The 24,498-nt window shown below is 39.0% G+C and overlaps 1 protein-coding gene across 6 annotated transcripts in view; it reads right to left on the bottom strand.

The window, feature by feature from the left end:
• Window positions 1-24,498, bottom strand: part of LOC127631166 (GTPase-activating protein and VPS9 domain-containing protein 1-like) — a 63,164-nt gene that overhangs the window by 15,062 nt on the left and 23,604 nt on the right. For 2 of the 6 annotated variants that reach the window (XM_052109177.1, XM_052109179.1), the window contains exons 4-18: window positions 23,701-24,276; window positions 22,359-22,445; window positions 20,854-20,988; window positions 18,965-19,157; window positions 18,176-18,250; window positions 14,767-14,921; window positions 14,369-14,498; window positions 13,919-14,044; window positions 13,624-13,797; window positions 11,266-11,391; window positions 9,427-9,561; window positions 7,795-7,914; window positions 6,211-6,288; window positions 4,587-4,933; window positions 3,997-4,084 (exon numbers count right to left, since the gene is read on the bottom strand). In XM_052109177.1, the coding sequence (XP_051965137.1) occupies window positions 3,997-4,084; window positions 4,587-4,933; window positions 6,211-6,288; window positions 7,795-7,914; window positions 9,427-9,561; window positions 11,266-11,391; window positions 13,624-13,797; window positions 13,919-14,044; window positions 14,369-14,498; window positions 14,767-14,921; window positions 18,176-18,250; window positions 18,965-19,157; window positions 20,854-20,988; window positions 22,359-22,445; window positions 23,701-24,276 (2,545 nt within the window). Of the gene's footprint in view, window positions 1-3,996; window positions 4,085-4,586; window positions 4,934-6,210; window positions 6,289-7,794; window positions 7,915-9,426; window positions 9,562-11,265; window positions 11,392-13,623; window positions 13,798-13,918; window positions 14,045-14,368; window positions 14,499-14,766; window positions 14,925-18,175; window positions 18,251-18,964; window positions 19,158-20,853; window positions 20,989-22,358; window positions 22,446-23,700; window positions 24,277-24,498 lie in introns of all 6 variants that reach the window. The other 4 variants (XM_052109181.1, XM_052109183.1, XM_052109182.1 and 1 more) reach the window with 3 other exon arrangements.

Raw genomic sequence — 24,498 nt, 5'->3', positions numbered from 1 at the left:
AGACAGACAAGAGTTTTTCGGTTGATTATATTTCTTCATCCTGTATTTGTGGTATTATACTAGTGTATCCCATCTAAAGTACCAACTACACCACGTAGTCCCGTGATGGCAGTGAATGCCACCTTTTTTTTCTCTGCAGTGAGCATACATCCATGAGAATACAAACACTTTAAATTGTCAGAGAATGTGTGGTCTTTAGAGGGCATATATACAGTGAGGAAAATAATTATTTGAACACCCTGCTATTTTGCAAGTTCTCCCACTTGGAAATCATGGAGGGGTCTGAAATTGTCATCGTAGGTGCAAGTCCACTGTGAGAGACATAATCTAAAAAAAAAAATCCAGAAATCACAATATATGATTTTTTAACTATTTATTTGTATGATACAGCTGCAAATAAGTATTTGAACACCTGTCTATCAGCTAGAATTCTGACCCTCAAAGACTTGTTAGTCTGCCTTTAAAATGTCCACCTCCACTCCATTTATTATCCTAAATTAGATGCACCTGTTTGAGGTCGTTAGCTGCATAAAGACACCTGTCCACGCCATACAATCAGTAAGAATCCAACTACTAACATGGCCAAGACCAAAGAGCTGTCCAAAGACACTAGAGACAAAATTGTACACCTCCACAAGGCTGGAAAGGGCTACGGGGAAATTGCCAAGCAGCTTGGTGAAAAAAGGTCCACTGTTGGAGCAATCATTAGAAAATGGAAGCTAAACATGACTGTCAATCTCCCTCGGACTGGGCCTCCATGCAAGATCTCACCTCGTGGGGTCTCAATGATACTAAGAAAGGTGAGAAATCAGCCCAGAACTACACGAGAGGAGCTGGTCAATGACCTGAAAAGAGCTGGGACCACCGTTTCCAAGGTTAATGTTGGTAATACACTAAGACGTCATGGTTTGAAATCATGCATGGCACGGAAGGTTCCCCTGCTTAAACCAGCACATGTCAAGGCCCGTCTTAAGTTTGCCAATGACCATTTGGATGATCCACAGGAGTCATGGGAGAAAGTCATGTGGTCAGATGAGACCAAAATAGAACTTTTTGGTCATAATTCCACTAACCGTGTTTGGAGGAAGAAGAATGATGAGTACCATCCCAAAAAACACCATCCCTACTGTGAAGCATGGGGGTGGTAGCATCATGCTTTGGGGGTGTTTTCTGCACATGGGACAGGGCGACTGCACTGTATTAAGGAGAGGATGACCGGGGCCATGTATTGCAAGATTTTGGGGAACAACCTCCTTCCCTCAGTTAGAGCATTGAAGATGGGTCGAGGCTGGGTCTTCCAACATGACAATGACCCGAAGCACACAGCCAGGATAACCAAGGAGTGGCTCTGTAAGAAGCATATCAAGGTTCTGGCGTGGCCTAGCCAGTCTCCAGACCTAAACCCAATAGAGAATCTTTGGAGGGAGCTCAAACTCCGTGTTTCTCAGCGACAGCCCAGAAACCTGACTGACCTAGAGAAGATCTGTGTGGAGGAGTGGGCCAAAATCCCTCCTGCAGTGTGTGCAAACCTGGTGAAAAACTACAGGAAACGTTTGACCTCTGTAATTGCAAACAAAGGCTACTGTACCAAATATTAACATTGATTTTCTCAGGTTTTCATATACTTATTTGCAGCTGTATCATACAAATAAATAGTTAAAAAATCATACATTGTGATTTCTGGATTTTTTTTTTTTTAGATTATGTCTCTCACAGTGGACATGGAGAACTTGCAACATAGCAGGGTGTTCAAATACTTATTTTCCTCACTGTAGTTTGATAGATGATTCTGTTGACGGATGACAGAAACTCAGTTCATCCGGGCTACACCGTTCCATTTTGCCAGTGGCCAGACAGTGAAGAGTTGTCAAAATGTATATTTGGGTTGTTTCGGTTCATGGGAGAATTAACGGTGTCTCTGACTAACTTTGCAATAATGAAAACACCCTTGCGATTCAGATGCTACATTTTTGAAAGGTCAATGTTAATTTTATAATGTTTATGATATAATAAATGTTTATAATATTAAAATGTTACATTATTAATATACATCGACTCAACTGAGATACTGATGATACCTTTTGAAAAGTTGTATGTCAAAATTATATTCTAAAACATTATTATTATTATTAATGTGGATTGAAGACAACAGGCATGCTTTGGATCATTTGTGTCACTCTTAGGGATTTAGAAGTCCTCAGGACCCATGTTGTGGGTTTAGGAGCTACATTTAGTATTAAAATGCTTCAAGAATTACTCTTAGATAAAAATCTTACAAGTCCTAAAATTAGGAGTTTCCACATTAAAAGTTACTTTTAGCCTTAGGATTTCTTTTGAATACGGGTCCTGATTGTAAAGGCGGGTGTACATGGTGTGATTATCGGCTGTCGTGGGAGCTCCCAACTGATTTTTTCCAGTCGGGAGTGTTAGCATGAAAATTGTTGGTGCTCGTGTGGTTGCAGCTTGCATCGTGTGAGAGGAATTACAAGCGGAGCCGAGTGGTTTACGAGCAGCTCAGGACCTCCCAATAATTAAAAAAGCAATTTGGCCGCTGTCGGCTTGAATTTGTGATTGAGAATACGAGTCGATTTGGCAATCTACCTGAAGTTGACTAATCAGGAAAAGGTGTTACAACTCACATGATCAATGAAAACTGAGTGTTCATTAAGCTTTTACACATTTGGAGAAAATGGTCATGTTAAAACAATTTCCCCACATTATTCACAACCACATTACTCTGCTCTTCAAATAAAATTCGAATGCCATTCGAGTTGTAAAATTTCCATCATGGTCTATGTTTTTTCGTCATTCTTGCATAGCAACATAGCATCAGTTATAATTGTGTATGCACACGATAGTGGATATGTGAATTTCGTAACTCTCTAAGCGCATGTCTAGTGAAACCAAGGACTTCTAGGTTGAAAGATCTACTTGACAATCAAACGCTGTGCTAAAACAAGATTTTTTAACTTTGCCGTGTGTGGCTTTAAAGCGCATTCACATGGACAAGACAACTAAACGGATCTTCTTCTGAATGTCTGCTATCAACATGCAAACAGAGACACCGATGGGAAGGACGTTGCCTACATCTAAAGCTGAATAATACAGGTAGCCTACTCCACCAAAATAACTCTACTAAAAAAATAACTGTACTAAACTTCATATTTGTGCTTAAATTAAATCCAAGTATAACCAAAAGGAATGGTGCACGAATTTTTGCAAATCATGGTTTTACGTTTACCTTTGGTTACTATTATCTTGTCGCAAATAACACAGTTAAAACTATTGATACGACAGAACTTTCCTTCTGTGTAAAATCGTTTCTAATGCTCTCGGATTGTAGAAAAAGGCTTTGTTTGTCTTCAGATGACTTTATTTCAATCAGCAAGCTCCTGATAAAAAGAAACCGTGAAAGAAATCTCATTAACAGAGTATTTTAATTAGGACCGGTGATCTCATTATACAGCATACCTACGTAACTTGCGTTTTTTGTATAGCCGAATTTCAAACATTACGAGTAGACATGCTACTAAGAAGACAGAAAACATGGACAAGTTCTTAAAAAGAAAAACTATCGGTGATGGTTATGTGGGATAGAGGTGTGCCGTGGGACTTTTTAGTCATAAAAAGTGTGCCGTGGCAGAAAAATGGTTGGGAAACACAGTTTTAAAGAACTCTTATGTATTGGTGATCATATTGTCCAATATTAGCTTAACTGATATTGCTTAGCTGATATAGCTTTTTCAAAATGATCAGCTTTGGTCTGATTAGGCTAATATTTGAAGCAGATACATTTACTTTTTTTGATACCTGATTTCAGTAGCCTGATTACAAATAAAATTAAATATAAATCTGCTATAATATCTGTATTTGTGGTATATACATCTATATGGTGCTTCACCCTTTTAAGTTGGGATGCCTCTGACTTGTAATGACTAGACAGGCCAACTGGATGAAAGGAAGCTTGTTTCAAAAACAGTCAGGGAATAATTTCACCTTTAGGAATAGCAGGAACAAAGCGCTTCTTCCACCAGGGTCTGTTCCTATCAGACTTCTCATCATCACTGTCCTTCCTGTCCTCAGACTGAACACACAGAAAATAAATTAAGCACACTCCATGTCAATACTCCAACAATTTAAGTCCCCATTAGATAAGAGCCAAGTTCCACTCCTTTTCAAAAAAAGTTGACATTTCTAAAGGATGCCAGACTTTGTGTTTGTGCACATTTACATCCAGTTAGAATAACAGTTAGAAAATAGAATGCCTACACAGAATAGATACTAGACTTATAAACCCATCCTTACAGGATTGATAATCAGCCAATGTTTGGAAATGTTGAGATTATTGCATAAGTCCATAACCCTGTTCACTTGGCCAATTAAGATAAGTATTTCCTCCCCTTGTGTCAGTTCCACAGTATACAGGCAGCTGTGTATATATATATACATATATATATATATATATATATATATATATATATATATATATATATATATATATATTAAATAATGTTTACTACATTACACTATGAATATATCAGTATCGGCCATTGAAAAACCCAAAGTGGTTGACCACTACTTCTCACCTCTCCTTTGAGTGAGTCCTTGCTAGGAGAAGAGGTAGGCCCTGTGGAGAATGCCCCGGCGGGGTCTCTCTCCTCCATCATGGTCCTGCGGTTCAGTCCGGGATCGCTGTTGGGTCTGCGGCCAGAAGACACCACATCTGTGCTGCGGCTCCTCACCAGCCTTTCAGTGTAAGAATGCCTCTGCTTGGGATGCTCCAGGTCACTCTGGGTCAGATGGGGGGCAAAGAGGGGTGGGCGAGGCTCCTGGTGGCCTGGTATGCTGGCCTCTGGAATGGGTGGGTCAGGTGGAGGGTGAGGGGGACGGGGATAGTGTACCTTGGGCCGCACAATGGTTCCAGTAGAAGAGCCTGCAAAGACAATGGAGAAGGATAATAAAAAAAAAACCTTGATGGTGGGAGGAATGTGGGGGCAGGAGCTCAAGAATGGAGACATCTTGACATTTCCCAATGATAATGCTGCTTTTTTTTTATGTGTTTTGAAAAGCCTACCTCAACCTTAGCATAAAACAATGCCCAAATAGCTATATGACTATTGGTTAACAAGATTTTCCCTGCCTGTTTTTCTGTTCCTTTTCATGCACAACGAGACTAGGAATATTTATTAATCTAAATAGGATACTTTTGATTTCATGTTGACTAAGCCAATTAATGAATTCTTTAGCCTTGACTTTTTATTTTTACTTAAGTTTTTGCAATGCAGCCCCTGATTCTTGAAAACAAAACTAGATGCCAGGGTCATGACATGACTTATGTTCAACTGACATTCATAAAACTACGATACCACAAACACAAAGTCAAGAAAGAGGCAGAGCTAGCAGTAGTTAATGTGTGTGTGTGTGTGTGTGTGTGTGTGTGTGTGAGAGCTTGAGAGAGCTGTCAGAGTGAGACAGACCTCAGGTGAAATTAGGCCACCTGTTCCAAGGGTACAGCATCTCTACTGAATGCATTCCAATGCCAGCCCTGTGCCACTAGCTCAGTAGGGACTGGCCACTGAGCCAAAACGTCTGCAGTGAGGTCTAGCAACCTGTCATCCCCTCACCTTCCCCACACACACACACTCCCACACACATTCTTACAATGTCTCTCCAATACATTTAAGGAGCTCCAAAAAGTTCCTTAAAAAAAATTCCATTGAAGACACACAGAATTAGATACACACAAATTAAATGATTTAAACACTAATGTACAAATCCATTAAATAGGAGTATTAAAGAGATGGTTCACCCAAAAAATAAATTCTGTTATCATTTACACCTCCTGTCGTTCCAAACCTGTATGACATTCTTTCTTTAATGGAACAGAGGCGATCAGCAGAATGTTAGCCTCAGTTGCAATTTACTGTCACTGAATGGTTACTTGCGCTAAAATTCTGCCAAACCTTTTGTATTTTCATGGAAGGAAGTCAAAAAGGTTTGGAACAACATGAGGGTGACTAAATGAATTTGCATTCTTAGGTGAACTATTCCTTTAAGAGAATAGAAATCTGGCGCACGTTCAGTTTATTTCACAACGAACATGCTGTTCAGAGAGCTCTTGTCATTAGCCACAATAATGGCTCTGCTTTCTAGCTCTTACATGTGTAAGTACTGCATCCTATAGCAGTGCATGCTGGGAAGTGACATTACCTTCTCCAGAGGAGAGAGGATCGAACATGGCCAGCAGTGAGTCAGTTTGAGAGGGTGTGCAGGACAGACTGTGAGCCCCTAGAGAGGTGGAGGAATGAAGGGATGGATACAGGGATGTTGAAAAGGAGGAAAAAAAGCAGGTGTTAAACCCACACCAAAGATCCCAAGAAACAAATTAAAAAGCTTAACACCAAATAGCAGCAGACTGTGACCCCAACATTTTTTCAAAATTAATATAAAAAGTATGCCTTTTTGAACTCTTTAGTTGTAAATCTTAGTGGAAATGTCCATAGTTAAATGTAATGAACTACACTGATTTCACTGCAAGCACACAGGGCTTCATATGTGTTAGATAATTGTGTGAAATTCACACATTAAGTGCAGCTTGATTTTCTAAATACATTTTGGGGCCACTGTATTTCCCAATATGTTGGAAGAAAAAACATTTGACATATCCCTTTAGAGACACATCTCTGCATTTAAATTTAGGCCACGTCCACACTAAAGTGTTTTTGTTTGAAAATGCATCTTCTCTACTTTTTGGCCTTCGGTCCACACAGAGACAGCATTTTTGTCAGCGAAAACAGAGCTTTTCAAAAATGCTCTCACAAGTGGATATATTTGAAAACGGCACCTTCGCGTCGTAATGTGGACTGGGAAAACTGTTATATTTGAAAACTATGTATTTGTTGTCATGTGATCCATTCAATGCAAAACAATCAAGATGGTAGCCCGTGTGATAGCAGCGCTTTGTGCCCGACATCCACGTTGATAGTGCTGTCAAAGATAAATGTTACTTTGCACAAACTTCGCATTGCATTCCTTCAAAGGTCATTGACGTTACTGTCAAGCTCATTTAATGGCATAAATAACCTTCAAATCACCATTATAGTAGTCCATATAATGCATGAATTTTATTCAGGCTCTTACAGTCATCCAAAACTTTGTGAATTGCAAAAGGCAACGAACGAGCGCCGCTCTGCCAACACACACGCAAACACACGCAGAGGCTCGTGATGCACTGCTCAGTGCAATATGTGGTTGCTCCACCCAAACTCCATCTCAGATGTAGATGATCAATAGTTCGGTCCACCTATAACATGCATTGAGAATGACACCGGACAAGCATCTTACCAGATGTTAAATGAGAAGCGTATTACACTACTGTGAATTAGCCTACAAACAAACACTCAAACACAGACTTCCCTGAGACTAGTTCACAATAAAGTTTTGCACATGCTCTTATGTAATTGTTTTTAGTTTTACAATTTTATAATGAAATAATGTATTGTTAGAAGTCTTTGTTTCTTTACACAGAGTACTCCCAATTAGTTCCACACAGTGAATTATAGATGTTCTAAAGGCATTAAGACAAAAAAGAACACTGGTATCGAACGGGATCATATCGGCCAATACTGATAGTCCAGGTATCGGAAGAGAAAAAATGGTATCGTTCCATACCTAATCTGGATTAATGTAGACGTAGCCTTAAACATTTTTAAAGCAGAAAAGTTTAAACACAAGTACACGGCATGGTAAGACTGTTTCCAATCAGTCACTTCAGTGTGCAAGTGTGTTTTGTACCATGTGCAGTGTCCTCTCCATCTGGACTGGTCACGGAGTCTTTGCCTCCGAAGTCTGAGCTGCACTCTGAGCGTAGGTCCTCAATCTTATTGGGGATGTCCTCTGATGTGGCACTGATGCCTGCACGAACAACAGACAACACGTCAGCAAAACCACAAAACAATTAAATTACAGTAGGAAGTGTATTCGTTTTAGAAAGGTGAAGTTATTGTGTATTGTTTGTCAAAGCAGAAACTTTACCTTGAAATAATTCCACTCATACAAAGTAACAACAAACAAAAAAAAACCTTTCTTCTACTGTCTCTGCAAAACGAGCTTCGGACTATGTTTTTTATATTTTATGATTTGACTGCATATATCTGAGATATACAGAAAGGTTAACAAATAAGTGAGGGTCTATAGCGTGTTGAAGATGGAGAGGTGGCTATGTTGAACGGCCGATCTCATTCCACTCAAGGAATCATGGAAATCGGGCCAATGCTCTCGCGTACGCAAAGAGGGCAGAGGAATCCTCCAGGGAGAGGTCATAGTAGTTGAACGAGAGATGGAAACAGCAAAAATGAACAAAGAAAAAAAAACAATCCATCTGCCAAAATCTTTAGGGAAAACTCCCCATAAGGAGTCTGTTGGGCATTTGTTGTTGCTACCTAGCTATTTGTCTTCATTACTATGTCAGGACAGAAGAGTCACCCAATAAAAATCAGCAAAGTATGGAAAGTAAGTGCTTTTACGAGTAAGCAAGACATTATTTTCAGTTGTTATGAGGTCTTGCTTGGTCCAAAGAGTTTGTAAAATATGCTTCGTTTTTTGCGTGTGACATATCAAAACAACGTGTCTGTACAGGTTTGTGGTCAAAAGAGTATACTTAGAAAGTTTAGTATGCATCACCGTGTGCAAGATGTAACAGCACATGGAAAAACAAAGTATTCCGTAGCATTCATGTAACGAAACGCGATGCAACAAGTTTCCAAAAATAAATTTGTCTGTACACACTGATGTCCACAGCCAATCAGAAAATGTTTGATGCTAAAAATGTACAGTTGTGAGGACCAGGATTTTGGACCAGTGAGATTTCACATTGGGCAGGGCTTCCCAAAGTGATCATGAAAGTGATTGTCTTATAACTTTGTCATGTTGCTCATGGAAATTACACTGGCTCATTCTATTGAAAGAATAATTCACCCAAAAATATCAAATCTGCCTTAGTTTAATCATCCCTTCCAAACCATATTACTTACTTATGCAGAACACAAAAAATAAATAAAAATAAAAATATATAAATATATATCCTGGTCTACCTTCTTAATACAATGGAAGTTCATATAGTCTCACTTTAAAAAGCATCCAAAATTATCATAAAAGTTGTCCATGGGACTTGTGCATCACTTTACAATTCTTCTTAAGGCATGTGATCTGGTGAGAAACAACCAGCAAATATAAGTCATTCTATAGTAAAAAAAATCTTGAAGTCTGAACAGAAAACCACTGTAAAAAAGCTTCTCTAATGTCGCACTGCATTTAAAAATGGATGTCAAAATGCAAAATGTCTTAAATTAATGTTGTTTCTCATTAAAAATAATTAGACAGAGTCTGCATACATACATACATACATACATGCATGTTTATGTGTACCTGAAACAACACTGAGCCCTGGGGTGCTGGGTCGGGAGCTGACCTCTCTGACCTCTGTGTCATCTGAAGTGCTACCAACACCAGAGCAGCTCTCTAGCTCTTGTAAGCGTTCTTCCTGCTTCAGATCTGCAGCTTCTGCAAAACAGATCCATTAACTGCACAAACTGGAACATCCACACATACACACACAAAACACCCAGGGCATCTCCGTGGAGGGCTCTCTCATTTATATACTCTAGAACTGAAAAAACTAAAACACTTATTCACTTTTTCCTCAGTTTGCGATGCAAAAGAGGCAGGTAGACAAGACCACATTCAGGCTGCCTACTGGCATAACACACTTTAATGACACGGATTATGGAGGAATCATACAGAAATATGTCTTTGTAACAAATGGGATGAAAGGAGGAAGCGGGAGTTGGCAAATTTAGACTCAAAAAGGTAATTTATTTTCACAATAACTCAAACAATTCGCTTTTCAGCGCAACTCAGCACATGCTCTATCAGTGTGTGTCTGTGGGTAGCTCTCTCCCCTCACTGTCATCCAGCTTGCTTTTAAAGCCTGTCTCCACTCTGACTGCAATGACAAACAGCTGCAAGTGACAACAATTGCCAGGTGATGATCTTTACTGTTCTAATCTCCTGATCTCGCTCTCCATTCACAGGCCAGCTCTCAACCGCGCCCACACCACCACATTCTTACTCATCAATTTTTACTCATAAGGTATCAAAACCTTGCTAACAGGATTATCACAGTATAAAACAAAAGAACATTCTCTTAAATAAATTCAATGCATTCTCAAAGCATAATAATTCTTGACATCTTGAAGTAACAAATACTAATTCACCAGTGTATCCAGCTCATTTAGATCGATTTTATTTAAGGATCAGAAGCAAAACACTTCTGTCTAATGGCCCCATAGTGTATTTGGACATTTAAGCCACACTGAAAAACATATGAATGTCACATTGCATTAGTGTAGTATAATTTATTTTAAAGAAAAATGGTGAACACACTTTAAGTAAAATATTTGATGGATTTTAAATGAACATGTCCAGGCTAATGTGATGATTACAACTTTGGTTCCTCTGCTAGGATAGGACAGCCTGTATGAACTTGAGGGGAACTGACTAAACTAAACATCCACAGAATTACTGAAGTCTGCCTTTCAAGATCGAGTGGTGCAGATCAAGTATGCACTACTCAACATGTTTGACAGAAATGGGACAATGGTAATCAGTACATAGAATCAGAATTTATAATGAAAAATTTTAACATGTTTGGCAGTGAGTGGATGATGCTGGCCATTACTTTTAATTAGAACTATTTTTTTCAGCTTTACAAAAAAAATCAGCTGTAATGTCTGAAACATCTCAAAAACATGAATGACAAACACTCCTGGACACAAAATAATTTTTTTTTAGCTTTGTATTATTTAAAATTGCACAACTTAGTCCTGCTGTGCACATATTTTTTGAAAAACTATTTGTTCTAAAAAAAACAACATTTTTGCATGTTTATTAGGTGCTACTAGTTACTAGTTCAGTTTCAGGAGGTTAAGTAATAGCACATATGTCTTATAAAACTGAAGTTCTAAGAAAGGGTCTAGCATAATTTGTATGCAGATGCCCCTTCATTTCATAATTTATTAACAAGTTCATTGAACTTAATACGTTTTAAAGCATGGCTTAAGTGTCCAACTACTTTCTGGAGGCAATGTATGGGAAAGGGAACAGGGCTATGTGAATTTACCTGGTGTTTATTTCTTCACATTTAATGTAGAATATGTTTGATGTTGGTAAACATACAGTACATCTCTTTTATGTGTTGACTCTCACCTGAGTCACTGGGTAGCACCTCTACGCTCCATGCCTCGCTCGTCGTCTCAGAAATGGTAGAACCGTATGGGTCCAGAAGAACAGGCAGACAAAGCAAGCTCCCCAGTGCATTCTCTGCCGCAGCCCCTGAGGAGATTACATAAAAAAAACACATGTATATGGGGGAGGCACCTCTGATCGAAAGCATCCTGTAGGAGCATTGCAACAGTGATGGCCAAAGGTTAATTGCAGCCTCCCTCCTCGCAAGTTCTCGAGTGCGATCATACGCACATACACAGTCTCATCAGGGTTGTGACTTTGAATAGTGATTTGAGCAGAGCATCATTCATAACCTCATTACTCACTCATCCAGCATCCCACATAGCACTTCCTCTCTCCCAAACACTCCCAACAGGAGCTAATGCCTCAGAAGACATAAGAATGGAGATGGAGAGTGGAGAAGGGAGGAAAGAGACAAAAGCTTGCCTAGAAGGGGAGGTGTCAGCATGTGTGTGGGGGCGTTTGATGGCCAGGTGAAAGCAGAGATCATCAGCGCACCCTATGATACTCAGCAGATCACAGCTCCCTGCATACACATGCACGCATGCCTGCACAAGGCCAGGTTTGGTGTGGCTGCAGGATAGCATTCCCCCGTTGGCCCTGTTTACAGTGAGTGAGGTAGGGGCTCTGAGCTGCCCATCTTTCAGGTGTATGATTAAATGAGTGGCACCCACAGTAGTGAAACAATTAGAATTTCTGCCTCATTATCATGGTAATCTTATCAGTGGGATAATGAGGTATTAATGGATATTTAATGTGTATCTCATAACCCAATCCCTCTGAGAAAACACATAAGGAAATCGCTGTAAATTCACTTAATGACGGAAAAGTCCCCCAATGCCATATTCTGAGCAATGAAAAATGGAGGATGCAAATGAGAAGGAACCAAGGTCAATAAGACAGCAGGGACTGTGTGAATGTCAGATGGAGAGTGTGAATGTCAGACAGAGAGAAAGAGAGAGAACACAGAAGATGAGGGAATAGAGGGAAAAGAAGGGGTGAGAGAGAGAGAGAGAGAGAGAGAGAGAGAGAGAGAGAGGCAGGAGGAGAGAGCCAGAGACGACATGTGATGGAATGAAGTGAGAAGCAGTCTGAGGTTGTTCTTTAAATAACTCTGTTCCAGTACAGTTCCCTGCAAATCATTGGAAATGAGTCAAAAGAGATGGATATTTGTGTCTCAATCCAAGAAAGAGAGTTAATTAAATATGTCCAAATCTATTTAGCCAATACTGTGAGGTATAACAAATATTCCCCACTGTAATTTTTTGGATAGCCATGCTCATTTTATCTAAATGATCACAACTATGAATGTGTGATAAATACAGTGATTTTCTGCCCCCTACCCCCATTTTACTATAATAAAAAGGCAAAAAGACCCTCCAAAAAATGCTAGTTTCATACAATACAATGCATACTATTTTCATTTATAATACATTATTCAATAATGTGTCATAATATGTACATGTATTGTTTGTATTTTTATTGTTGTATTATTTTTTTAAAGTAAATGGCTAACATGGCACATGATTGGTTAGAATTCTTACAAATTATTTTTAAGGGCCAACCAAACAAATAGAATTACAATAACAAAATCTATTGCAATTACTAGGGCGTTACTAAACATGACTCACAAAATTGCTTATGTATAGCTGCTTAATTAAAATCTGCAAGATATCAGTTGACCACAAGGCGCCAGTAATGAGTTTACTGAAAAATAAACTAAATAGACACTGTATCTGATCATATAATGTTAGTGTGTGTTTGTTTGTGATTTAACTCCACGTCAGCTTCCATGACAATTTTCATGGCAAAAAGGCGTTTACAAAGTTATAAAATATTTATTAATGAAAAACTGAAGTTTTTTTTTTTATCTGTTTTTGATAAAATCTCTACAACTCAATCTATTTTGACTTTGTTAAAATGTTTTCAAAAGTTTCATTCAAATAAAACAATTTTCTCAACGTATTAAAACCACCTCAATCTAATAAAATAAGCTTCAGAGACAGCAGACTCTGGTATAAGGCACATAATGGGGGTGGGTCTTTGCCTGTTGATAAAAACTTGATTAGACTACACAATGTATATCATCGAAATTAGTCTAAAACAAAATGTTAGGCATGCAAGGCCTGTGTAGTTAGGCTTAAGCTAACAACCTGAACCTGAAAGTAAAAATATAGCAGGAAAGAGAGAGACAACCACACTAATGCTTGCTATACTGTATACAGCTTTATTTATTTATTTATTTTATCTAGTTTAATGAATATCCATATGTAACCATAGATCTATGATCTAGATGTGCAGGAATACACAGTATCTTACCTGCAATCTCCTGCAATCTGTCCTCATCCATATTGGGGTCAAAGTCACTACCCAGGACATCTGTGCTCCATGTCTCACTGACAGTCTCAGAAATGTCCCGGTCATCCGTCAGGCCCATCATGTCCCGAATCTCAAACTTGCGCAGTTTATCATCCAAATTATCCTGAGTGGTGGCTATACAGAGAACAACCCAGGAGGAATTGTTCAACCCATACAACACAAATTAATTTCTTTTTATAGAAATGTATTCGATTTGTCACCAATTTTTATGGACAATCTAAAAACACAAATTCACCTTGTTCATGTTCAAGTAGCTGCAAGGCCTCTGCACCATTACTACCAGAGGGCCCCGGTCCTCCTTCTGACACAGATTCCACCTCCAAGTCCAAAGATGAGACTGAATTTGAGCGGTTAGATGGCCCTGTAGACAAAACGCAATTTCTCACATTAACTCATTTATAATACTACCATTTAGTTACTTGGTTGACACTTCTATCCGACAGGGCAACCTGGTATAAATGTATTGCTCAGGTTTACAATGTGATTAGATCATGGATTGCCCCTTACAGGGTTAAAACCAACAATCTTTCAGTTACCAGTCCTGATCTTTCCTACTAGGTTACAACAATACTAATATTTATTTGATCTTGATTGCCAGTCTCTTTCTGACTCGCCATCACAGAGATGGGCGTGAAAGTGTTTATGTACAAGACAGCCATCTGCTGGTTGTCTGATGAAAACACACCCTCAGAAATGCCCTCCAGGTTGTCGCTGTAGAGTGAGAAGCGGAGTGTTTTGTCGGGTTTGCCGTGCAGTTTGGTGTCATCGACTGGGGCATCTCCTTGTCCACCGTCTCCAAGATGAAGAGTCAGGACCTACGGACAGAGACACAACAGCAATAAACCAATATATCATCTACTATCTATCTATCTATCTATCTATCTATCTATATATATATAGTGAATGCTAACAACCCTATATATATATATACACACACACACACCATCAAAAGAGTTGCCAGTACTCATCAACTACCATAATGTGACTTTATTAGAATAGATATTGATATTATTAGTATTATTATAGATTATAATAGATACATATTATAGATATTATTATATATTATTGCATAAAGGCTCTCACCTCATTTTCTGACATCATTCCAGGTACGGTCTGTATTAAGCTTCCAATTGAGATGACTAGCACTTCCTCTGGCATGACTTCCTGCAGAGACTCCTGAGAGCTTGCCTCAATCTCACCCTCCTGGGCCACGTTGGACCGGCTACGGCTGCGAGAGCCTGCTGGTTGAGGAAGAGGGGGCAGGGACAAACTGTTAGGGGTTAAAAGCAAAGATAGGCAGCTGCTTGAAGTGTTAGCAAGCATAAGGCTGGAATGTAGAAGCCTAAACATCAGGATGATGAAACAAAACACAATGAGCACTGGTAAATATTAAATCACAATCATACTTGATATTAACAACTTAAAAAGATAGTTCACCCAAAAATGAAATTGTTTAATAATTTACCCATCATTCCAAATCTAAATGACTTTAAAAGAGGTTGTTAGGCAGACTATATGTCTCAGTCACCATTCACTTTCATTGTATGAACTAAATATGAAAATTAATGGTGACTGAGGCTTATATTCAGTTTAGCATCGCCTTATATGTACCACGATAGAAAGTCATAAGACAACACCCAGGGTGAGTAAATAATTGTAATTTTTATAGTAATTATTATAATTTCTAATTTTTTGGGGTGAACTATTCCTTTAAGTGGTAACAGAACATGCTAGTGAAACAAAAACTTCTGTGAGAACTGTACCAAAATAGTATCACAGAGAAAACCTGAAGACAATGAAATCGTAAGAGCAGTTTTTCTTCCTTGCAACTGTTACCTTAAAAGCCCAGCACAGGTGCAGGTAATGAGAGTGTATTCTCACTCTGTAAAGTTGCCACAAAGGCCCTGTATAGATCTGGTATTAACATTTATCTCAGGTGAAATGATCACATGTGGTCAGCCAAGACTGATCAGCATTTATACCTGGTACTTAAGTCTCAAATGCATCTCCTGTGACCACTTGTATCTGATTTTGTCTCAGGGAGGGTCTCAGATTTTGCGACTTACAAAGTACTTACTACATGAAGCACAAAAATTCAGTAGTTGCTCCATATCTCACCTAGGGCTGGGTGCTATATACATTTTTAAAGATATATCGATGTATTTTAGAACGAGATACAGGATGAGACTATATAATTTATATAGATATAGTTTGATGTTGCGTTACATAACCGGTTTCTTCCATAAAGCCATCCCAGTGTTTGCATCACTCCTCTCTCACACTCTCTGTGCAACCCCGTTCCCACTACGTCTGCGAGCACACCCGGCCCCACAAGCTCACAAATTCTCCTGCAACATGGGAGACAAAGCGATGGTCCACAATGCCAAAGAAAACTCACCCTGTGTCTCAATCAGCTCCCTATGTCATGAATCAGTATATTGTGAACATGAATTTGGGCACAGATCCACTGAAAATTGGGACACTTATGACTCAAATCACCCACGACACATTAACGTGCATTGTAGCGCAGCTGTTATTGATCAGCACCATCGCTGTAAAAATGACACTATTATTTTCACTGAAGATATTCAAACGTACAGTGTTACAGACCTTTTTCACACTCTGGGTTTTGGAATGCGGAAGGAAATGTTAGCAGGGTAAACTTTGACAGCAGTGAATAGATCACAGCAAATATTATTTTCCACTTACCCAAGAAAAAATCCACTATTACATTTGAATGGCTTTCCAGAAGATTAAAAAATAGAGCATGGTGGATTAAGACAGTAAAATGGGAGAAGATGACAAATTTACTGTCACTCTCTCAGCAGCTGTAATAGAAACCCCCTCGCTGCTTTGGCAATTCATTTTTAAAAACTAATTCCAGGGTAATATAACACAAAGCATAATGTTTTAAATTTACAGAAATTATGATATAAAGAAAATTGTGAGATTTATGCTGATTAGGTGGAAACGAGTCAAAGTCTGTGAAAAAGGTCTATTATAACAGATAAATGGCATAAAGAAATACAAACATAGTTTATTTTTAACCTTCATTTTAACAACTTAAATATTTAAAAGATTGTTTAATTTTCACGGTAATTATGAATGAAAGACATTACAAACAACATCTCTTTTTAAGAAAAAATAATGCTTATACTTCATAGTTTTACATTTGTGCTCGTCATCTAACGACTCGAGACTTCAGAAGACATGAGGACGTTTCCGGTAAGGGAACATTGTGAGCAACAATGCTCCCTGGTATTTTTTACAGTGCATTGTGGGATTTTTTAGAAAGCAAACAAACTACAGTATGAAGAGTGTGTTAAACTTCATGCAGCTACTGCAAACCCAGCCGCGAAGCCTTCGCAGCCCGAAAAGTCTTCTGCCCTGAAACAAAGTGCGTCACAAGCTTAATTTACCACCTCACATATGGCTTTGACTTACAACTGAACATTTAGCCCACTTTGTAGAAAATACTGCGATATATACAGTGTATTGCCATGTATGGATGATGACATCAATTCTTTTCAGAGGGCATTTCTTGGACACACTGTAATGTCTAAAGAGGTTTTCATTCGGAGCACATTGCTGCAGTACGAATCTGAGTGCGCTTGTCCCTGGCTTGTTTCTGACTCTTTCAACTTCTTTCAAACCCTTGTGTTTTTAACATCAACTTTCATCATTACAAATGTGTGCATCATGGAGAACACAACGCAGGTTGCTATATTAGTGTGTTTGAGTATATCTGATGCTCACATAAGGTCTTTTGTGAGGAGACAGCTCATTGGGATCAATGTATTTGCAGCCCTGCTTATGTTTACCCTGCCACTCATGGTGCGTGTGTGTGTTTGAGCAACTTATGATGACACTTAAAATTGGCCAAAACGCATGCACAAGTTAATTTTGTTCCTGAACAAGTGCAAACCAGAATACAGGTTGCTTTCTAACTCATACAAACTGTTCCACAGTTCCATTAACACCAAGCCCCAACAACCAGCTCCTAGTAGTTTTGATTTCGGTACCACAGTCCACTCCCTGGTCCATAAATCAACTTTCATATTACCAATTTTGTATGCAAATTGTGATCTGTTTTGGACTAAACTGATAATATGAAAGCCCCCTTAAATGCTTTCTTTCTGGTCTTGATGCATGACATTAGGTAAACACAAAACATATGATGAAAAGAAAGCCAGTTTCGAATATAATGGTAAAAGGAGCAGATAGCTCACAAGATTTGAAGATTTATGACCCTTATGAACTGACTTGCTTGTCTGAGCAACTAAAACTACATCAATATTGCTAGAAGCATGTAATGCAGCCCAGATGTGCTACAGTAAGCAGCAAAATGCCAAGCAGGGACGCGCACACACACACACATATATTACAGCAGTCACAGTGAGGACTGGCAACGCATGAGTAAAGCGGTGATAGGCTGTGGATGAATGGGGGTATTTGAACATGTTAGCAACAGCAGACTGGCAGGACTACCCACCAAATGGGGTTACTAAAGGTATATGAGCGGACAGGGCAGTGGGCTCCCAACACGTTATGGCAACCAACTGTTGTCCTGATTGGCAGCAAGGCAAGAGAAAAAGGTGGAAGAGACAGAAGGGAGAAATCAGAGAGGAGGTGGTCAAGAGAAACAGAATACATTGGCCCCAAAAAGTATTCATACACTTAAAAAACACTTCACACTTTTTTTTTTTTAAACTCTGAATTTGTCCCAAGGTCATTTATAGTAGATGTATGAAGTCAGTTCACCTCAAGTTCACACAAAAGTACCTAGCAGGGAAAATGCAGATGTTGTTCAGCACACCATTCCACGTAGTTCCACAAAGTTTGACAACCAGACAAGTTTCATTTGGACAAGAGTCCAAATACTTTGTCTTCATTTTGAACAATACAGTATTTTCTGTTTAAAATCAAACAAACTTCTTTTTGTAAAATGTTTTGCTTGAAAAGTGATCTTGTGACATCTGTCATAAAAACACTACTTGGTTTGAAACTAGCTACTTGGTTAGGACATTCATACATTTGTAAGTGTTGCTTTAGTGGGTTCACTTAGTTTACTTTCTGGGGCCACTGTATGTAATAGACCAGTAAATGAGTATAAGAACTAACAGTAGTTGACAATTATCAGAAGACCACTGATGTCAATATTCGAGACAGTTACTTGGAAAAGAAATGGGTATTTTATCAAGTCTGCTGCTGTTTAGGTCTAGTCTTTTGGGGAATAAATCGCAGCAATGAACATGCAGTATATCTTATGTAGAATGAATACCAATGGGGAGTTTGTTCTTCTTGTTGGCAGGCGTGGTGGCTGGGGAGAGCTGGGGCGTGTTAGAGGGCGTGAGTTCAAAACTGTTGCTCTTCGTGGTGCGGGACTGAGGTACATTGGCCAGTAGGGTTTCCAGAGCAAGGTGATCCTCTTCTCTGAGCTGATCGCCTGTCGGCACACTACGCACAAAGTCCACCTGAACATAGAGATGAAATGAGGCTTGCAATATGAGAAATTATATGTTTTTGCTTCAGGTGTTGACCTTAAACAACACAAAATGTTTTTACTCTGCACAAGAGTAAAAAAACAAAATTATCAAACATTGTTAAGTAGAATGATTGGTGACTGAGGCTGTCAGTCCCTTTCACTTTCATCAAATGAAAGTGAATGGCTTGACTCACATTCTGCCTATCATTTCCTTGCATGTTCCACAGTAGTCGCCATACAGGTTTGAAACAACACAAGTAATTAATGACAGAATTTTTAATCTTACAATCAATATTCTGTAAAGTATGGTATTACCATATCGGGTTAGGGTTAATTCTGTGATCCTCCCTATACATGATTATATTCTTGGATACATTTTATTATTTGGATTTAGCATAGTTATTCCCTGCTGTCTGTGACCAGCAGTCCATTTTTGGGTCGCAAAACACCAGTTTAAGTGTTTTACAATATCTTTGTTCTGTTTCTATACATTATTCAATCAAAAATGAAAAAGTAGGCAATTGCTACAAATTGCTATCAAATAATTTCCACAAGCTGATATCCTGTGAATTCTCTTTGAGAAACAAGGTTTTGGTAAGGTGTGCAACAAGCTTTCTTTATATCTATCTTCAGGTAATTTTGGAATTTATTCTTAATCAGTGCTGGTAATTAAAAGCAGGTGGGCATTATTATTAAGCTATCATCATTAGTGAATTTCAAACAGTGAGTCTAATGCAATAACAACATAGGAGTTGGGCTAATTGGCTCTATAAATGACAGTGTGATGATGAACACCTTTCTGCTCATGCTGAGAACACACACACACACACACACACACACACACACACACACACACACACACACACACACACACACACACACACACACACACACACACACACACACACACACACACACAGAAATTGAGGGTAACTGGCTTTTGGCAGATTGGGCTAGAAGAGTTACAGTATTAAGTCTGGAAAGGTATGCAGTATGACTGCTACTGGTGTATTGGTTAAACAGGTTAAGACATGTTTACTTCACACTCTTTGGCACTGCAACAGAACAAGTATTTTAATTATTTTTATTTAGAGTCTTGTGTAATAGCGGACTAAGCATACTATGATATGCAGCGTGTCCTGCAATGAACCTACCTAAAATTAACCCCACCATGGCAAAATATTTGCGTTTGGAACTTATGACTTTGTACAGCATGTATCTAAAGTGAAAGGCCACTCCACTACTACCCAATTGTATTGAAGCTTTATATTTTGCCATGAAAAGAATGCCACTGTGATTTGACCTGAAACAGCAAAAGAGTTCTACATTTACATTTATGCATTTGGCAGATGCTTTTATCCAAAGCGATTTACAGAGCACTTATTACAGGGACAATCCCCCCCAGAGCAACCTGGAGTTAAGTGCCTTGCTCAAGGACACAATGGTGGTAGCTGTGGGGTTCGGACCAGTGTCCTTCTGATTACCAGATTATGTGCTTAGACCATTACACCACCACCACTCTTTAGTTCTAATGTAATCAATCATAACGCAGATTCTTAAGAAACCGCAGACTAGTATTTAAAAGAAATATGACTGTTAGCAAGTGAAAAGCCCATTAAGACAATTTGTACTTTATATGATATCTATGTCAGCAAAAGTTATTCCTTTATTTCTTCACTACGTACCAGAGCCAAAAGCTGATTATGAGTCATGTAAACCGCAGTCCGTGTTAGGCCTTCCAGCAAGTTAATTGAGGACATTGGTGGAGTCTCAACAGCTCTTCCACCAATGACGACATCCAAAAAGGCAGCAACACATGTCTGAAATTGAGCCAATCAACAATTTGAAATGGAAGTCCACCGGTAAATATTAAATCTTCAACATTCAATGTTCATCTTTCATAACATGCATATAAATGTAATAAATATTCATCAATATTAGTGATGCACCGAAATGTACTTCTTACTGAAACACCGAAACAAAAGTTTTCATTTAGCCGAAACCAAAAATTAAGTTTGGGAAATAATTTATGTGGCAATGTGTTTAAATTAATTTAGTCAATACATTTTGCTTCTGAGCTTATCAATGAGAAAATTACAACAAAAAAACTAAAAATACAGTACAACGGTGAAAACTGGATTTTATTTCTGAACATTGTGCACTTCATAACAGTCTCGTTGCCAGCGAACTGAAGAGTATGTGCTATACACGGCAGGCTCTTCAGATCGAGGTCCTCCATAGCTTTCGCCATGTTCCTTGCATTGTCCCAGAGTATGACATGCACTTTTGATTGACCAATTTGCCAAGCTTGTAGCATACTGCAAAATGCCTCTGAAATAGCTGCTGTTGAGTTCACATGCATGAAGCAGAACCTTCTGCAATTTGAAATCATTGTCCAGCCATTGAGCAGTTAGACTTTCATACTAGTGGGGCTGATGTCTGATCTCCAAATGTCAGTAGTAAAACTAATGGCTGTGATGTCTACAGTCAGGAGCTCCTGGATATTTGCAACAATGCCTTACAATTGCACGCAGACACACATCTGAGAACTAACGTCTACTCGGAATTGTATAACGGGGCTCAACGTGTTCGATCAACTTGCAAAACCCTATGTTTTCGACTACTGAGAAGGGCTGATCATCCAAGGTAATAAATTCCATTAATTTGTTAGTGATGCCTTTTCCTTTGCTGTTGTCATTATTTCTTTACCCTTTTCAAAAACAGCAACTACGGATAGAGTCAGTGTGCTGGGGAGATTTTTCTTGTTTGTTGTTCAGGATGTCGTGTTTTCAGGTGATAAATCAAACTGGTCGTACTAAAGTTCTTCAGCAATTAGCCGCCTCTCGATATTTTAGCCGACCTTTTTGGTCATGGTGAAGTGCATCCACACTGCAGACATGTTTACCTGTTGTAGCTTAACTAAGGTGTGCGCACAAAATGGTAGGAGACGCTGACAAACTGTCAAAATACGTCATCGGAGATGCGCTAATTAAACGTCACAGTTTCGGTCAATGGTTTCGGCCCTTCCAAAACTATTTAGTCCGAAACCGAATTTTTTTTGGCTGTTTCGGCCAAATATATTCGGTTGCCAAAATTTCGGTGCATCCCCAATCAATATCAAAATGATTAATACAATAAAGTTTCAGAATCAGAATCAAAGTAGTCTCAAAATCCTGGGAATGTCTCTTACCTTATCAAACTTTGATAAACTGCTTTTACGTCGAGGGTCTCCATCATCTGCATCAGACATGGCTAACTCCTGCAACAACTGCCCCACCTAACACATGAAATTGGATATTATTGTTAGAATTCATTCATAAGGCAAACCAACATCAAATATTACAATCACAACTATGGAAAATAATCTCAGCATTTTAATCCAGACTGGTTTTATTGTGAACAATTCATAACATACATTTTTTTTACCTTGCAATCTTTCATCAAAATGGCATAACTTGCTCTTCTGGTGATATGATTGATAACCACTTGCATAATTCAGCAGAGAAAAGTCAGTTTTAATCCTACCCCATCAAGAGTCATGTAAACAAACCTGGATTCAGATCAGCTAATGCAGAAATTAAGAGTTGTTTCTTCAGCTGTTTCCCTTACAAAACCCTGTTCCCTACCCCAAGCTACCTTGGTTATGTGCCCGCTGGCTAAAATTCACATTTTGAAGAACAGGACAAATGCTGAATATGCAGTTGTGTTCAAAGCATTTACTGTGTTAATGCTTCCAGAGATGATTGCTTCATATTGGCTGAGGTTTTTTCATATTTTTTAATGCAGGCATCTTTTGGAGGTATTTTTGGATGTACAGCACGAGTACGTGTTTTTTTTTTTTTTTTCTTTAAATGTAGGGTATTGTGATTCAAATCATTGTAATAATGCAATCTTTTACCCGCTAGTTTCTCAATGGCTACAGCCTCGTCGTAAGTAAAAACCATGTTGTAATGTGACGTGTACGTATATGGGCTGGTTATGTATTTAAGTTGTCAGTTAGATCATTGGAGTGTTCAGATCACTGCTCATTTTCCCCGGTATATGGCTCTGGCACAAGCAGCACTTTGGAAGGGGTGTGTGTAGACTGCAAACTCACATTAATATAGCCTCCTTCATTCCGGTATGTAACGCCCACTTTTCACAAACCAATCAACAACTGATGGATGAACTCAAGTCCCCACTCTATATTTTTTTTCTTGTTTGATAAGCCATTTCACTCAGAAATATGTCATACTAAGGAAGTCGGTCACAACTTCCGTTACATGCCGACTTAAACTTTGTGCTTCCAATTTTTGTTCCAGCACCACAATGACACAGAGTACAAAGTGAGGTCCATAAAGAAATTATTTAATGAGTCTGGTGTGGTAGGCTTGACTAGCCTGCACAATAGGGTAGACCTGAACTCACTTGAACACCTTTGGGCCAAATTGGAATGCAAACTGTGATGAAGTATGGGTGTGGTGTCTAGGTTTCTAAATATTTCCGGCCATGTAGTGTAACATACTGTAAGATAACTTCAAAATCCTGCATACCTGCATAAGGTTGAAACGCGCCACCTCATTGACTGGTGCATCCGAGATGATGCCGTACTGCTCGGGGTTGACAATGGCTGGGCAGATGAAACATGTGAGCAGCAGGTCAGTGCACATCGTCCTCACCTCCCCGACCTCTAACCTCTCCACTCGTGCCAATGTCTTATACATCTGAGACAAAATCCAGCGCAGGCTCTGTGGGAAGCAGTAGGTGTTCTGCTTCAGGTAGCCAATAAAGGAGTTAACAAGGGTCACCAGCTTGGCCTCATTGGCCTCCACAGCTTCTTGAACCTTTCTGCGGTACTCATCTGTCCCCTTCTCCCCAAACAGCCGCATCTGCTGGGCCGGGGTGAAGCTTTCGATCAGTTTGGCTGGATCTGTCTCTAGATGGTCCTCGTCCTCCACCAGCAGTTGCATGATGGGTTCGTGGAGGGTGGCAGTGAGGAAGAGCTTGGCTGAAAACAGGCCTTCAGAGAAGAGTTTAAAGAGGATACTGAAGGCACACGTGCCTCGCCGTAGAAGGCGCCGAGGGTTGTCATTTTCCTTAAGCTCAAATTCCACCAAATAGCGTAGTACCTGATAAGAGTTACACAAGAGTTTAGAGAACAAAATTACTTTTTAATGTTACAGTTTAACATTTTAAAAGTTTAGATGTTAATGTAAGTACATAGTAGTTGCAGATATCTAAAGTAAAGTGTGACCAAAAGTATCCAACCCATAAAAAAGGTCCTATAAACTAATAAGTGTATCTATTTTTTATCTAAAAGGCAAAAAATGGTTTGCGTTTAAAATGACCAA

The sequence above is a fragment of the Xyrauchen texanus genome, chromosome 37 (assembly GCF_025860055.1).
Source record: "Xyrauchen texanus isolate HMW12.3.18 chromosome 37, RBS_HiC_50CHRs, whole genome shotgun sequence".
NCBI classification, from domain to species: Eukaryota; Metazoa; Chordata; class Actinopteri; order Cypriniformes; family Catostomidae; genus Xyrauchen; species Xyrauchen texanus.
Note: the sequence above shows the minus strand (reverse complement) of the source record. Positions and strands in the feature narration are given on the sequence as shown.